Source organism: Salvelinus alpinus, chromosome 2 (assembly GCF_045679555.1).
Source record: "Salvelinus alpinus chromosome 2, SLU_Salpinus.1, whole genome shotgun sequence".
In the NCBI taxonomy this organism is placed as follows: Eukaryota; Metazoa; Chordata; class Actinopteri; order Salmoniformes; family Salmonidae; genus Salvelinus; species Salvelinus alpinus.
The window spans coordinates 66,263,984-66,279,358 of record NC_092087.1 but is presented as its reverse complement, the minus strand read 5'-3'; the positions used below and the strand labels follow the sequence as shown (position 1 = coordinate 66,279,358).

Genomic DNA, 15,375 nt, shown 5'->3' with positions numbered 1-15,375 from the left:
TTGTCAAGGCACACACCTACCTGTCTACTGTATATAACGTCCCACAGTTGACATTGCATGTCAGAGCAAAAACCAAGCCATGAGGTCAAAGGAATTGTTCGTAGAGCTCCGAGACAGGATTGTGTCGAGACACAGATCTGGGTAAGGTTACCAAAAAAAAGTCTGCAGCATTGAAGCAAGAACACAGTGGCCTCCATCATTCTTTAATGGAAGAAGTTTGGAACCACCAAGACTCTTCATAGAGCTGGCTGCCTGGCCAAACTGAGCAATCGGAGGAGAAGGGCCTTGGTCAGGGAGGTGACCAAGAAACCGATGTTCACTCTGACAGAGCTCCAGAGTTCCTCTGTGGAGATGGGAGAACCTTCCAGAAGGAAAACCATCTCTGCAGCACTGAAGCCACTCCTCAGTAAAAGGCACATGACTGCCCGCTTGGAGTTTGCCAAAATATTTTCTGGTCTGATGAAACCTAGATTGAACTGTTTGGCCTGAATGCCAAGCGTCAGGTCTGGAGGAAACCTGGCACCAGACTGGAGTGAAGGTTCACCTTCCAACAGGACAATGACCCTAAGCACAAAGCCAAGACAACACAGGACTGGCTTTGGGACAAGTCTCTGAATGTCCTTGAGTGGCCCAGTCAGAGCCTGGACTTAAACCCGATCGAACATCTCTGGAGACCTGAAAATAGCTGTGCAGTGACGCTGCACCTGACAGAGCTTGAGAGGATCTGCAGAGAAGAATTGGAGAAACTAACCCAAATACAGGTGTGCCAAGCTTCTAGTGTCATACCAAAGAAGACCCGAGGCTGTAATCAATGCCAAAAGGTGCTTCAACAAAGGGTCTGAATACTTATTTATTTTTATAAATTAGCAAACATTTCTAAAAACCTGTTTTTACTTTGTCATCATGGGGTATTGTGTTTAGATTGACGAGGGAATAAAAAAAAAAGCTGTAACGTAACAAAATGTGGAAAAAGCCAAGGGGTCTGAATACTTTCCGAATGCATTGTATATGTGCCTTGTCTCAAGGTACCGTTTTATTAATAATTTTAAATTGAAGGACATTTATATGTATTTTCATAAAATCACTGTGACTATAATAGGTTGGAAGACAACAGCCGTATCATAACACACAATAAATAGTTTATTCGAACAGTCCTATGACCTTAGAGTTAAAGTAAAACTTGAATGAAAAGAAATCTCTGTTTAAAACACTTTTCAATCCACTGCCTCAATGGAGGTTCAGGGTTAGGACAGAGGCTGTATGTGTGTCCCCTCTCGTTTCATGCACCCGTTGTGTCCCCATAGTCCTTGTTCCAGCGCACATACAGGTCCAGCGTCTGTGGTCCGACACTCTTCTTGATCTTCTTCAGTGACTCCACGAAATCAGAGAACCTGATATTCCTCACCTGCACAAAGGCACAGAACAATACAGTGATGAAGAGTGCAACAACAGCAGGGTGGTTCATTCATTCACAGCAAACGGAAGAAAACAGACAAACTGTGAGGGAACACCTGTCCAATGAGAAGCATTCGTTTTCTGTAGAAAAAAGTTTTGCAAACATTAAGAGTAAAAAAAAAAAAAGTCACCTTTATTTTACCAGGCCGTCAATTAAGAACAAACTCTTATTTACAATGATGGCCTGGCATGAGGCAAAAGGCCTCCTGTGGGGGAGGGTGCGGGGATAAAAAAAAAAGTCAGATGGACAACACAAACGGAAGATACTAGGTTGGGACGATATATACAAACTGTCAGGGTTTATTAAATGTATATATTTAACTTTGTGAATGCTGCACGTTGTGAATGCTAAACATACTTGAGCTTGCCTGTTGCAAATGGAACCAATAGTGGTCCTGCATTTGCTACAAATTTCTAAAAAACGTTTTTTTGCTTTGTCATTATGGGGCATTGTGTGTAGATTGATGAGGGGGGAAAAACAATATAATCCATTTTAGAATAAGGCTGTAACATAACAAAATGTGAATGCACTGTATATAAGAATGCAGTTCATCGACTACAGCTCAGCCTTCAACACCATAGTGCCCTACAAGTGTTTCAATTTTATTTAACTAGGCAAGTCAGTTAAGAACAAATTCTTATTTACAATGACGACCTCCCAAAAGACAAAAGGCCTCCTGTGGGGACGGGGGCCTGGGATTAAAATAAATAAATACAATATAAATATAGGACAAAACACACATCACAACGAGACAACACAACACTACATAAAGAGAGACCTAAGACAACAACGTAGCAAGGCAGCAACACATGACAACACGGCATGGTAGCAACACAATATAACAACATGGTAGAAACACAACATGGTAGCAGCACAAAACATGGTACAAACATTATTTGGCACAGTCAACAGCACAAAGGTCAAGAAGGTAGAGACAACAATACATCACACAAAGCAGCCACAACTGTCAGTAAGAGTGTCCATGATTGAGTCTTCGAATGAAGAGATTGAGATAAAACTGTCCAGTTTGAGTGTTTGTTACAGGTCGTTCCAGTCGCCAGCTGCAGCGAACTGAAAAGACGAGTGAACCAGGGATGTGTGTGCTTTGGGGACCTTTAACAGAAAGTGACTGGCAGAACGGGTGTTGTATGTGGAGGATGAGGGCTGCAGTAGATATCTCAGATAGGGGGGAGTGAGTCATTCAGATTTGGATAGAAAACACTCTAAAGTTTCTAAAACTGTTAAAATAATGTCTGTGAGTATAACAGAACTGAAATGGCAGGCGAAACCCCGAGGACAACCCCGAGGACAAACCATAAAAAATATTTTAAAATTCAGCATATCACTGATTTCAATGCCTGGCACTTTTATAATAGGGCGAAATAGTCCCCGATTGGAGTTCCTAGGGCTTCCACTAGATGTCAACAGTCTTTAGAAAGAGTTTCAGGCTGGTGTTTGGAAAAATGAGGGAGAAGTTGTAGTTTTTCTAAGTGGCTCCCATTTTTGCTGTAGTGTTTCCAAGCACATGGCCGAGAGAGAGCGTTCTTTTTGTTTATCTCCGGTAAAGACAATAACGATTCTCCGTCTTAAATTTTATCGTTTATTTGCGTATTAGGGTACCTAAGGTTTGATTATAAACGATGATTGACTTGTTTGGATAAGTTTATTGGTAACGTTTGGGATTCATTTTGTATGCATTTTGAAGAAGGGAAACCAAGTGGATTATTGACTGAAGCATGCCAGCTAAACTGAGGTTTTATGGATACAAAGAAGGAATTTATCGAACAAAAGGACCATTTGTAATGTAACTGGGACATTTTGGAGTGCCAACAGAAGAAGATCTTCAAAAGGTAAGGCATTTATTATATCGCTATTTCTGACTTTCGTGTCCCAACTGCCTGGTTGAAAATGATTTGTTATGCATTTGTGTGCTGGATGCTGTCCTCAGATAATCGCAGGGTTTGATTTCACTGTAAAGCCTTTTTGAAATCTGACACCTTGGCTGGATTAACAACAAGTTAAGCTTTATTTTTTACATAAGAAGTTAACAGGTGTTTCATTTGTGATATCACTGTTTGCTAGAGAGGTGTCTGAGAGGGAGGATATTGTTTTCAGTGTCTTATTTCAAATGACATTATAAGGGTTTTTATTATTTACTTTATTGTTCACACTGTTTTGCTTAGTTTTATTATTATTTTTGTTGTTTTATTATTTTCCATATTCTACATAACTGAGATACCCTCAGGCAAGGCTATGTACTACATTCTCATGCTTTTACATTGTGTTTTAAGTTTGCTTTTACTTTGTATTTGAATATATTGAATCTTTTACTCCTTTCCATTGTATATATATGGAGATGTTTGGTCCGGTCTCTTCTTTGAGTTTGTGCAAGTCCAAATCATTAGAACGGATAGGGGGAAGTTTGCCCCCAGTGCTTGATGATTGATGCTCCCTTTCTTTGATTTATTTGTGTGATTTTTGGTGTGGGACTTGGTTAGTCCCAAAGGGGGGGTTGTGTGGGAGCAAAACTCATGACTATGATGCCGTTTCCATTATTTGCAGTATCTGGACTGTCCACTTTGAAGTGCTGAGACAGAATGGCTATATAAGGAATGGAACATAAAGGACCAGGGCCCCGCCACCATTATAACCTATACAGCTGTCAGATGTGGCCGTTAACAAGCAAGAACTGAGACTGAAAGACAATGGTGGCGAAAGGTCAAGGGGAGTTATTTTCATATAGAGGGAGGGGACTCTATATATTATGCAAAGACAGACTACTATAAAAGGCAGGGCTCTGTGATAAGAGAATTCAGCTGTTCCATGGAATTGCTCGGCTCTGTTACTTTGTAATAAAGTCTAACTGAATCTACAAGTTCCAATATCTGTGCAAATATTTGACTCAATATTTCCACAAGACCTTCCGGATAGCCTGAGTGCACTTATTTCTCATTTGCCTGAACGATAGCCAGTCAGCTTGAGTGTGCCGAGCCTTTCGCCAAATGCAATTCTTGAGGTCGAGTAACTCTGCAAGATCACGATCGAACCAGTGGCTGAACCTGTTTTTAATTCTCATTTTCTTTATGGGGGCGTGTTTGTTAACAATATCACTGAAAATATCAAAAAAGAAGGTCCAAGCGTCTTCGACAGAGGGGATCAAGCTGATTCTATACGATTTTACAGAGGCCAGATCATGAAGGAAGGCTTGCTCATTGAAGTTTTTTTAGCAAGCGTCTATGACAAACCAGCACAGGTCATTTCACTGAGCAGCCATTACGCACACAGGCTGTACAATAGTGATCACTAAGGTCATTACAGAAAACACCAGGCTAATACCCATCAGGATTATTTGTAAGGATAACATCAAGGTGTAGTCTTTTCTGGGTGTTTGGAGTCATACCTTGTGGGATTGGTGATAATCTGAGAAAGATTTAGGGAGTCCCACTGCTTTAGGACTTGGTTAGGTGGTTTAAGCATGTCCCAGTTTAGGCCACCTAGCAGGACAAATTCAGACTTAGTGTAAGGGGCCAGGAGAGAGCTGAGGGCAGGTAGGGCACAGGCCGGTGCTGATGGAGGACGATAGCACCCAGCAACAGTTAACAAAGAGCTATTTGAAAGTTTAATGCCTAAAACCAGCAAATCAAATTGTTTGGGGACAGACTTGGAGGAGACAACCGAGCACTGAAGGTGATCCTTGGTAAAGATTGCCACTCCCCCACCTTCTGAAGATCTGTCTTGCCGAAAAAGGTTATAACCAGAAAGGATAACATCAGTATTCAAAACACTCTTTCTTAACCACGTCTCAGTAATGACCAACACATCTGGATTGGAGCTGTGAACCCACACTTTCAATTGATCCATTTTAGGTAATAAGCTTCTAGTGTTAACGTGCAGAAAACCCAGGCTTTTACGAGAGCAGAAATCAGTGAAGCAGATATCAGAGCACAAGTCAGAATTGGGGCTAGCAACTGTAGATGGGCCAAGGTGTACATGCACATTTCCAGTAATCATCAAAATTAATACAATCAAGGCACGGCTTAGTACAGGGAGTGCTCTGCATGTCTGATTTATGACATCTGAATGTGCATCAGATCATATAGTACAGCAGTTTTACCAAGTAACATGAATACAAAGCCTGTGAGAGGTGGTTAGAATTGGATGGGAGGCCAAAAGTCTGTGTAACCAATAGAGAGTCAGAATCCCGTGTGTGGGAACAAACATTCTGTCCCACGGTTGGGTAAAGAAAGTTTGTAGTCAACAAAGTATGCAGGAGTCATAAGGTAAATAGCAAAATACAAAAAAAATATAAAATATATAACAACTTGGGGCTAGCCATTGTAAGTTCAGAGTCACTCGCCCCAAAAGTGCGTTGTTTTCTGGAGTTGAGCGAAAGCTCGGGAGAGGGGTGAGTGTGGTGGAGGTACCTGTACCAGACAGGGGGAGACAAGCCAAGGCAGACGGTGAACAGATCGCCAGGTGGAATCCAAGCAGCAGTGCAGCTTAAGCTCAGGGCCCTGGGTCTGAACCCCTCCCATGTACAACTCCTGGACTTCCTCACGGGCCGACCCCAAGTGGTGAAGGTAGGCTACAACACCCCCACCACGCTGACCCTCAATACGTGGCCCCACAGGGGTGCATGCTCAGCCCCCTCCTATATTCCCTGTTCAACTATGACTGCGTGGCCACGCACGTCTCCAACTCAATCATCAAGTTTGCTGATGACATAACAGTGGCAGGTCTGATTACCAACAACGACGAGACAGCCTACAGGGAGGAGGTGAGTGCCTTGGCGGAGTGGTGACAGGAAAATAACCTCTCCCTCAGCAAAACGAAGGAGCTGATCGTGGACTACAGGAGACAGCTGAGAGAACACGCCCCCATCCACATCGACGGTGCCGCAGTGGAGAGGGTCAAAAGCTTCAAGTTCATCAGCGTGCACATCACTGACGATCTGAAATGGTCCGTTCACACAGACAATGTGGTGAAGAAGGCACAACAGTGCCTCTTCAACCTCAGGAGGCTGAAGAAATGTGCCTTTTTATTGTTTCTTTATTTGTTTTTCCTGTGAAGCACATTGCGTTGCATTCCATGTCTGAAATGTGCTGTATAAATAAAGCTTGATTTGATTTGATAGTGTTTTACCCACTTTATTTGTATATACTGTATTCTAGTCATGGTTTATCCTATATAGTGTAACTACTGCTATACACACACATTTTCTATTCACATACTGTCCATACACACCATTCACATACATATATATTGATTATATTCCGGACTCTGAAGGTGCTGAAGCTAATTTCCTAAAATACTATCCATTTTGCCATGGGGTTTTGTACTGTGTATTTATATAGTGTATTCTCGACATAGCTCATTCTAATATTTCTACTACTGTACATTGGATTTTAGTTATACTGTTTATACACACTGCATATTTATTTACATACTGGATTCTTGACATAGCTCACTCTAATACAGCAGTTCCCAAACTAGGGGTCGCAACCATTTCCACGGTGAATGGCTAGGCCCCCGACGTTATGAAATCACACACTATGTCACGCCCTGACCATGGAGAGCCTTTGGTTCTTCATGATGTTTAGGTCAGAACGTGACTAGGGGGGTGTTCTAGTCATTTTGTTTCTATGTTTCGGGATTGAGTATGGTTCCCAATTAGAGGCAGCTGATTATCGTTGTCTCTAATTGGGCATCATACTTAACCTCTCTAGGGTATGTGGGACGGTAGCGTCTCACCTCGTCAACAGCCAGTGAAACTGCAGGGCGCCAAATTCAAAACAACAGAAATCTCATAATTAAAATTCCTCAAACATACAAGTATTTTACACCATTATAAAGATACACTTGTTGTAAATCCAGCCACAATGTCCGATTTCAAAAAGGCTTTACGACGAAAGCACACCAAACGATTATGTTAGGTCAGAGCCAAGTCACAGAAAAACACAGTAGTTCCAAAACATCCGGTGATTTTGCAGAGAGCCAATCAATTTACAGAAATACTCATAATAAACATTGCTAAAAGATACAACTGTTAAGCATGGAATTTTAGATCCACTTCTCCTTAATGCAACCGCTGTGTCAGATTTTTTTTTTTTTACTTTACGGAAAAAGCACACCATGCAATAATCTGAGTACAGCGCTCAGAGACCAACACAACCCGAACAGATATCCGCCATGTTGTGTAGTCAACAGAAGCCAGAAATAGCATTATAAATATTCACTTACCTTTGATGATCATCAGAATGCACTCCCAGGAATCCCCGTTCCACAATAAATGTTTGTTTTGTTCGATGAAGTCCATCATTTATGTTCAAATACCTAATTTTTGTTAGCGCGTTTAACCCAGTAATCAAAATTCATGACGCGCGATCACTAGGTGCAGACGAAAAGTCAAAAAGTTCCGTTACAGTCCGTAGAAACATGTCAAACGATGTATGGAATCAATCTTTAGGATGTTTTTAACATAAATCTTCAATAATGTTCCAAGTGGAGAATTCCTTTGTTTTCAGAAATGCAATGGAACGCAAGCTAACTCTCTCACGTGAACACGCCTGGTCAGCTCGTGGCTCTCTGGCAGACCTCTGACTACAAACTACAAACCTCAGATTTCTCACTTCCTGGTTGGGTTTTTTCAAAGGTATTTTCCTGCCATATGAGTTCTGTTATACTCACAGACATCATTCAAACAGTTTTAGAAACTTCAGAGTGTTTTACATCCAAATCTACTAATAATATGCATATCCTAGCATCTGGGCCTGAGTAGCAGGCAGTTTACTTTGGGCACGCTTTTCATCCGGACCTGAAAATATAGCCCCCTACCCAAGAGAAGTTAAGGGTTCCCTGTTCTCACCTGCTTTGTGGGATATTGTTTTTGAGAGAGTGCATGTTGCACCTCAGTACTGCACGGTCGTTGTTTGTTTCTTGGTTTGTTTTAAGTTTCACTAAAATAAAGATGCGGAACTCCAATCACGCTGCGCCTTGGTCCGTCTCTCCACACGATCGTGACACACTATTGCAGAAACATGAATATTATCCGCCGCAATTGCTATGGTGAAAACAATGTGTGGGGAGGCAGAGGCACAGAAACTCACATCAATACCTTTGTCAGATAGCACTGTTAAAATAAATAATGATATTGCTAGCAATCAAGAGGAAACGGAACGAATCAAGCTTATGCTCTCCAAATGGACATTAGCTGTGAGGCCTGAGATGCCCATGCATTGACTTTTGTTTGCTATACATGTTGGGGAATGCTCTTCACGAGGACATATTGTTCGGTCTCATGATTCCCGAGCATGAAACGACACAGGGGGTGTTCAGTGTGCTGCGTGGCTATATTGACAACACAAACTGATTCCATGAGATGAAATGGTGGGCTTTTGCACAGGTGGGGCTTAATACATGCTGGGACGGCAGGCAGGCCTCTGCACTCAAGTTATGAATGTGTCTCCCTCTACCGTATTGACGCATTGTATTATACACCGAGAGCAACTGGCGGCACAAGAGCTGAGATATTGCAGCAGGTGACATTGATTGTAAACGACATCAAACCACATCCACTGCACGCACGCCTGTTGGCAAAACTATGTGGAGATATGGGATCAGAGCATGACAATGTTCTATTTCACATTGAGGCTTGGTGGATATTGAGGGGGGAGAGTTGGAAAGATATTCTGCATTGAGAGAGGAACTGTCGTCATTCACAATGTATGTAAAAGAAAACCGACTTGGTTGACTTTCTGTGTAATGAAAATAAAATGTGTCTCCTATGTAACAGACATATTTGGATAACTGAATGCAAGCTGGCAGGGGAAATACAAAAACAGTATACAGATGAGTGACCAAATTAGTAGATTCAGAGGATAGAATTCTCATTGGAGAGAGTCTTTCAAAAGCGAACCACACCCCCTTCCTTTGGCTGTGCATGTTTCTAACAGAAAACAGCATCAGTAACTGTCCCACACAAGTGATGACTGCTCACCAACACTTGGAAGAGCATTTTGGGACCTACTTCCCAATCCATTTGACTGTGATCCTGACATGCCGGTAAGTGAAATCGAACAGCTGATTGAGCTGTCATGTGACCGAACGCATTCACAGGCCACTATGGAGGAGTTTTGGTCTCCCTCTGAGCATTAATGCAGCATTCAAAACAACTTGTAAATCTCCGACTTCTGTGCGTTCAAGACAACTGGGAACTCGGAAAAAAACGAGCTCCAACTGGGAAAATCGATTCGAACGGTCATCCAACTCGGGAACTCGGGCCTCTTTCTAGAGCGCCGACTTTCTGACATCATGATTTGACCTCGTATTTTCCCTGAGTTCCCAGTTGTCTTGAAAGCACCATAAAACTCGTGGTACCCTTCGCCAGCTCATATCTGTGGCTGGATTCAGTGCTCTCGTCTGCATTAAAACCAAATATCGATCCAGGTTGGATGTGACAGCAGAGATGAGGTGCGCACTGTCGACCATGCTCTCTGACTTTGAGAAGCTCCGATGCAACATGCATCAAGGACACCAATCTCATTAGGGGTGGTGAGATAATGTATCTTATGTCAGACTAATTTGCAAATGACTGTCATAGCCCCATGTCAGAAGTGGGATCGGACCTTGCATCCACGACAGTGCATGTGCTTGGCCAGTGAGCGCGTTCCTATAACATGTTGAGTCGCAAGCTAGCGCGAGGACGCGCTCTTTGAAAGGAGGGAGTAGTGTAACGACCCTGGGTTTATAAGCGCGGATATCGACTCTGCCGCTCAAGCATGCTTTTGTGGCACAGTCGATAGCGCGCTGGACTTCGGGCTACAAGGTCCGAGACCTGCTCCCTGCTGTTTCATTACAGTATCAAAAGGTTAAGGTGATGTCTCTAGATGCTGTATTAAGATTGTTTAGTGTTTTTATGTCACTTCTCAATAAAAGTTCATAAAACTTGTATGGCATTTTTTTTATGAGAATGTGACTATAGTAAATAAGCACAAAAATAGCACAGTATGGAATTACAGGTGAGATAATATCAGATATTTGGAGTAGCATATCGTGGAATAGGTTTTCCCAAATATCACCCAATCCCAAATATGATCTAATAAATAACACACCAAGATTCATAGGTAGAACTTGCTGCCTAGGGCACCAAGTTGGCACAGGATGACCACTCTGTAGACAGGCTGCCGAAGGGTACAGTCAACAACTAGCCACTGAATCTCAAACTGAACACTATCACTCAACATGCGTGTTCACGTGCCAATCTCAATTGCTAGTTGTCGAGTCTACGAGGGCTCCACTGAACCCGTTGGCAGCTTCTTTATCGACTGGGCATACTGTGCCGACTCGGCGCCCTTGGCAGCAACTTCTATCCATGAATCTTAACCCGTTACCTAGCAACAACATGGCCACTACTACTTTGCCCTCAAAATAGTCCGAATGAATCTAAGATGATCATTTATTTTTAATTTTGTGCTTGAAGGAGTAGTATTTTTGAAGTTTTAAAAAGAGCATGAAAACTAGTCAGTGCAGTATAGTCTGCTGCGGTCAGCTGACCCGACACTTTAGAGAAATATGAAGTTCTACAGACTGATTTTTGACCACACCTCGGTAACTTTATCAGGAAGCTTGTTAGGATCCATCCCTGTGTTTGTCAGTGAAGCTAGCTGTTAGAACTAGCTAGCAGGCACTATGAGCAGGCAGGCTGGCAAGTTGCTTTGGTGCTTTTTTGTGCTGGAGTAGAGATGCCGTTTTGTTTTTCCAAGTGTGCGTCTGTCTGCCCGTGTTTCATAGCGTATTATGCTACAAAACAGGTCGCAGAAGGAGACAATGCTCGCAAATGGGTTTTGAATTTTGGAATATTGACAAGTGGCAGTTTGGATACAAGTGGTTGATTGGTCGAAGTGTTTAAAAAAAAAATGTATTCAGCCTTAGTGTGATGTATACAGTGAATAGTGTAAACGTACCTCGTTTGCGGCCATGTTCCTGACTTGTTCTGGACGCAACTCTGAGAATTGAAAGAGATTGCATTAGGAAACAATTAGACACATTTTTGCTGTATCGATTCAAAGGTTTGAATGAATTGTGCTGCTTACCTCTGATGGGACCGAGGGAAGCATCTTTGGCCAGCGAGGTCAGGTCACTGCCAGAGTATCCTTCTGTCATTCTGCAAGGATTACACATACACCAAGTATTTCCATTATACCACAATATCTTAATCTAGATCTCTTAGATCTCTATACAGACAGTTCCAAAATGATTGTCACCATTGATAAAGATGAGCAAAAACAACAAAAATAAATAATACAAATACTGAGATAGGCTCCAGTTGTTATTTATTTATATTATTTTATACTAATACAATTGGTTAGATAAATAGATTTTGTTTAACAAATAATATATACACATTTTATTTAAGACAGGTATCTAAATGATTGGCAACCCTAACTATTAATTCTAATTTTTATTTTTTTTTATTTCACCTTTATTTAACCAGGTAGGCTAGTTGAGAACAAGTTCTCATTTGCAACTGCGACCTGGCCAAGATAAAGCATAGCAGTGTGAACAGACAACACAGAGTTACACATGGAGTAAACAATAAACAAGTCAATAACATGGTAGAAAAAAAAAAAAGAGAATCTATATACAATGTGTGCAAAAGGCATGAGGTAGGCAATAAATCGAATAATTACAATTTAGCAGATTAACACTGGAGTGATAATCTAATCTGCATTTACATTCTACTTTTTTAAGCTAATCTAATTTTAAGGAACTATATTCTGGCTTCCTGTTTCACTGGGATATAACAATGAGGCAACACGCATGTAAAATCCCTTTGTCATCCATCACCATGGGAAAATTCGCAAACAAAAAAGCAACAAATGGTTGTTGAACATCATAAAATCAGGCAATGAGTACAAAAAAATAGAAAAAAAAATAATAACTATTAGGGTAACAATTAAGAAGTTTCAAACCACTGGAACAGCAGTAAACTTGCCTGGTATTGGACAAAAGTGTATCTTGTCCCCACACACAGTAAGGAAGATAGTTCGGGAGGCAAAGAATATTCAAAGGCCAAAGTTGGAAAATTACAGAACTTAGTCACATCTTGGGGTCACCAAGTCTCCAAATCTACAATTAGACGCCACCGCCATGCCAATAGGCTCTTTGGAAGGATTGCCAGAAAGAATAGCCTTTATTGAGAGCAACCAACTAATGTAAACTCCTGGAGTTTGCTAAAGGGCATTAGCACTGGGATTGGAACAGTTGCTATGGTCAAATGACATGAAAATACAGCTTGGCGTTGAAAGAAGGATGCATATGAAGAAAATAACCTCATACCTACTAGAGCTGGGAATTGTCAGTGACCTAACGATACGATATTATCATGATAATTAGGTGTCGACAATATGTATTGCGATTCAATACTGTGACTTTATTGCGATTCCATGGTCCAAACATATTGCTCACAGCATGTCTGCTGCAGTGACATGAGAGAGCCATGAGAAAACAAGTTTTGATCAGTCATGGAAATAAAAGTGATGAAAACAAATTGGCTCCCTGTTTAAAAAGAAGATGGAGGACAAGCTATGAAGGAAAAATACTGGACTTTTGGTGCAGTTACAGCCAACTAGCACAAACATGTTGCGATATTGTCAAAAAGAATATCCCGATAAGTAACTATCAACCCCCTCGCCCCCCAATCAATAATATCTACTGTAAAATATGGTGGTGGATCTTGGATGTTATGGGCCTGTTTTACTTCCACTGGTCCTGGGTTCCTTGTTAAGGTCAACGGCATCATGAACCTGTAGCAACTACCAGGACATTTTAGGCAAAAATCTGGTTGCCTATGCCAGGAGGCTGAAACTTCGCCGTAAGTGGATATTCCACCAAGACAATAACCCCAAGCAATAACCTCAAGCACACATCAGAATCCACAATGAAATGGTTAATTGACCAGAAAAATCTATTTCGCAATGGCCATCTCAGTCTCCGAACTGAGAACCCCATTGAAAAACCTGTAGTTTGAATTGAAGGGGGCGGTCCATAAGCGCAGACCAAATGATATCAAGGATCTGGAGAGATTCTGCATGTGTTCTCCAATCTCATAAAACATTTGAGAAAAAGGCTCAGTACCATTATCCTTGCAGGGGGAGGGTGCCAGAGTACTGAAAACAGGGGTGCCAATAATTGACGCCTATCTTTTTTAGATGACTTGTTAAACAAAATCTCTTTCTCTGAGCAATTATATACAATAATATAGTTTTGCTCGTCTTTATCAAGGTTGCCAATAATTTTAGACGTGACTGTATATCTATCTCAATCTCTTAATCGGTATGTGATTCTGAAAGCATAAAGAGATAGCAAACATTTAAAATATACCATTATGTCTCTATTCTTCTTTATATATCAATATATCTATTGGTATCTCTTTATTTATCCATCATTTTGAAAATATTACAGAGAACAAAACATTCTATATTATAAAGATAGATGGATATCATGATCTATTGCTATATCTATAGCTCTATCAACTACCTTTTGAACAAAGTTCATTCAAACCATGGTAAAGGATATCTAAAAGTACATAACATACTAGGTAGGTTTCAAATTCAGTTTACCTGGCAAGCTGGGACAGTTCTTTCTGTGTGAGAGGATTCCCGTGCTTCCCTAAAAGGTTCTTGACCAGTTTTAGCCGTGTCTACAACACACAATTGTATACATTTTTGCAGGGAAATTGCATGGGGAATGTGATTTGTTTACTGTATGGCTACAATTGTAAATGGAGATAATAGGTTTCTTAGCATACCTCTTCTGTTGGTAAAGCCACGTACACCCGTTTTGCAAATCGCCTGTGAATAGAAACAGTTTGAGAATGTGTTACCATTGGGTAAGCCTCGAAGACTTGAAGGACAATTCCACCACTTTATAACCAGTTATTATGCTGCTAGGATACACTGAGTGTACAAAACATTAGGAACATCTGCTCTTTCCATGACATAGACTGCCCAGGTGAAAGCTTTGATCCCTTATTGATGTCACTTGTTAAATCCACTTAAATCAGTGTAGATGAAGGGGTGGAGACAGATTAAAGAAGGATTTTTAAGCCTTGAGACAATTGAGACATGGATTGTGTATGTGTGCCATTCAGAGGGTGAATGGGGAAGACAAAATATGTAAGTGCCTTTGAATGGAGTATGGTAGTAAGTGCCAGGCGCACCGGTTTGACTGTGTCAAGAACTGCAACGCTGATGAGTTTTTCACGCTCAACAGTTTCCTGTGTGTATTAAGAATGGTCCACCATCCAAAGGACATTAAGTCAACTTGACACAACCGTGGGAAGCTTGGAGTCAACATGGGCCAGCATCCCTGTGGAACGCTTTCGACACCTTGTAGAGTCCATGCCCCGATGAATTCAGGCTGTTTTTAGGGCAAAAGGGTGTGTAACTTAGACCAAAGGATGTTTTGTACACTCAGTGTATATGAACTACTGTACAATTTGATACACAATGATGTTTTATAGCTTTTGTTAGTCATACTGCACGATTCCTAGTTTGTCATTTTTTAAGCCCCTGCATTGCTCTCGTCTACAGTATACTCAAATCACATTTTATTTGTCAAATGTACCGAAATCAACAGGTGTAGACCTAACCGTGAAATGCTTATTATTAACAATTCCCAAGGTGCATTTCACCTCCCATGATGCAATGCTCTTCCCAGTCTGCTGTTAGCTTAGCTGGCTAGCAATCCCAGACGAAGCTTATGTTATAAGTTAAGTGCATTTCACATTCCTTTTGGCTTGCATGAATATCATTCTGAATATAGGTTAATGTCACTGTCACCAATCAACTGCATTACACTCAAAAATGATGAAAAGATGCTAACCATAAGTTACTGTATCTGATGGTTAGCTAGCATGC

At 41.2% G+C, this 15,375-nt stretch overlaps 1 protein-coding gene across 4 annotated transcripts in view; it reads right to left on the bottom strand.

The window, feature by feature from the left end:
• Window positions 1-998: 998 nt before the first annotated feature.
• The window catches only part of LOC139567023 (spastin-like), a 44,389-nt gene continuing 30,012 nt past the window's right edge, over window positions 999-15,375 (bottom strand). For all 4 annotated transcript variants that reach the window (XR_011673212.1, XM_071388447.1, XM_071388452.1 and 1 more), the window contains 5 exons: window positions 14,265-14,307; window positions 14,077-14,156; window positions 11,548-11,618; window positions 11,419-11,459; window positions 999-1,405 (listed from right to left, as the gene is read on the bottom strand). Coding sequence is in view for 3 of the 4 variants with exons in the window: in XM_071388447.1 (XP_071244548.1) it covers window positions 1,280-1,405; window positions 11,419-11,459; window positions 11,548-11,618; window positions 14,077-14,156; window positions 14,265-14,307 (361 nt within the window). In the remaining variant the exon portion in view is untranslated. The remainder of the gene's footprint in view (window positions 1,406-11,418; window positions 11,460-11,547; window positions 11,619-14,076; window positions 14,157-14,264; window positions 14,308-15,375) is intronic.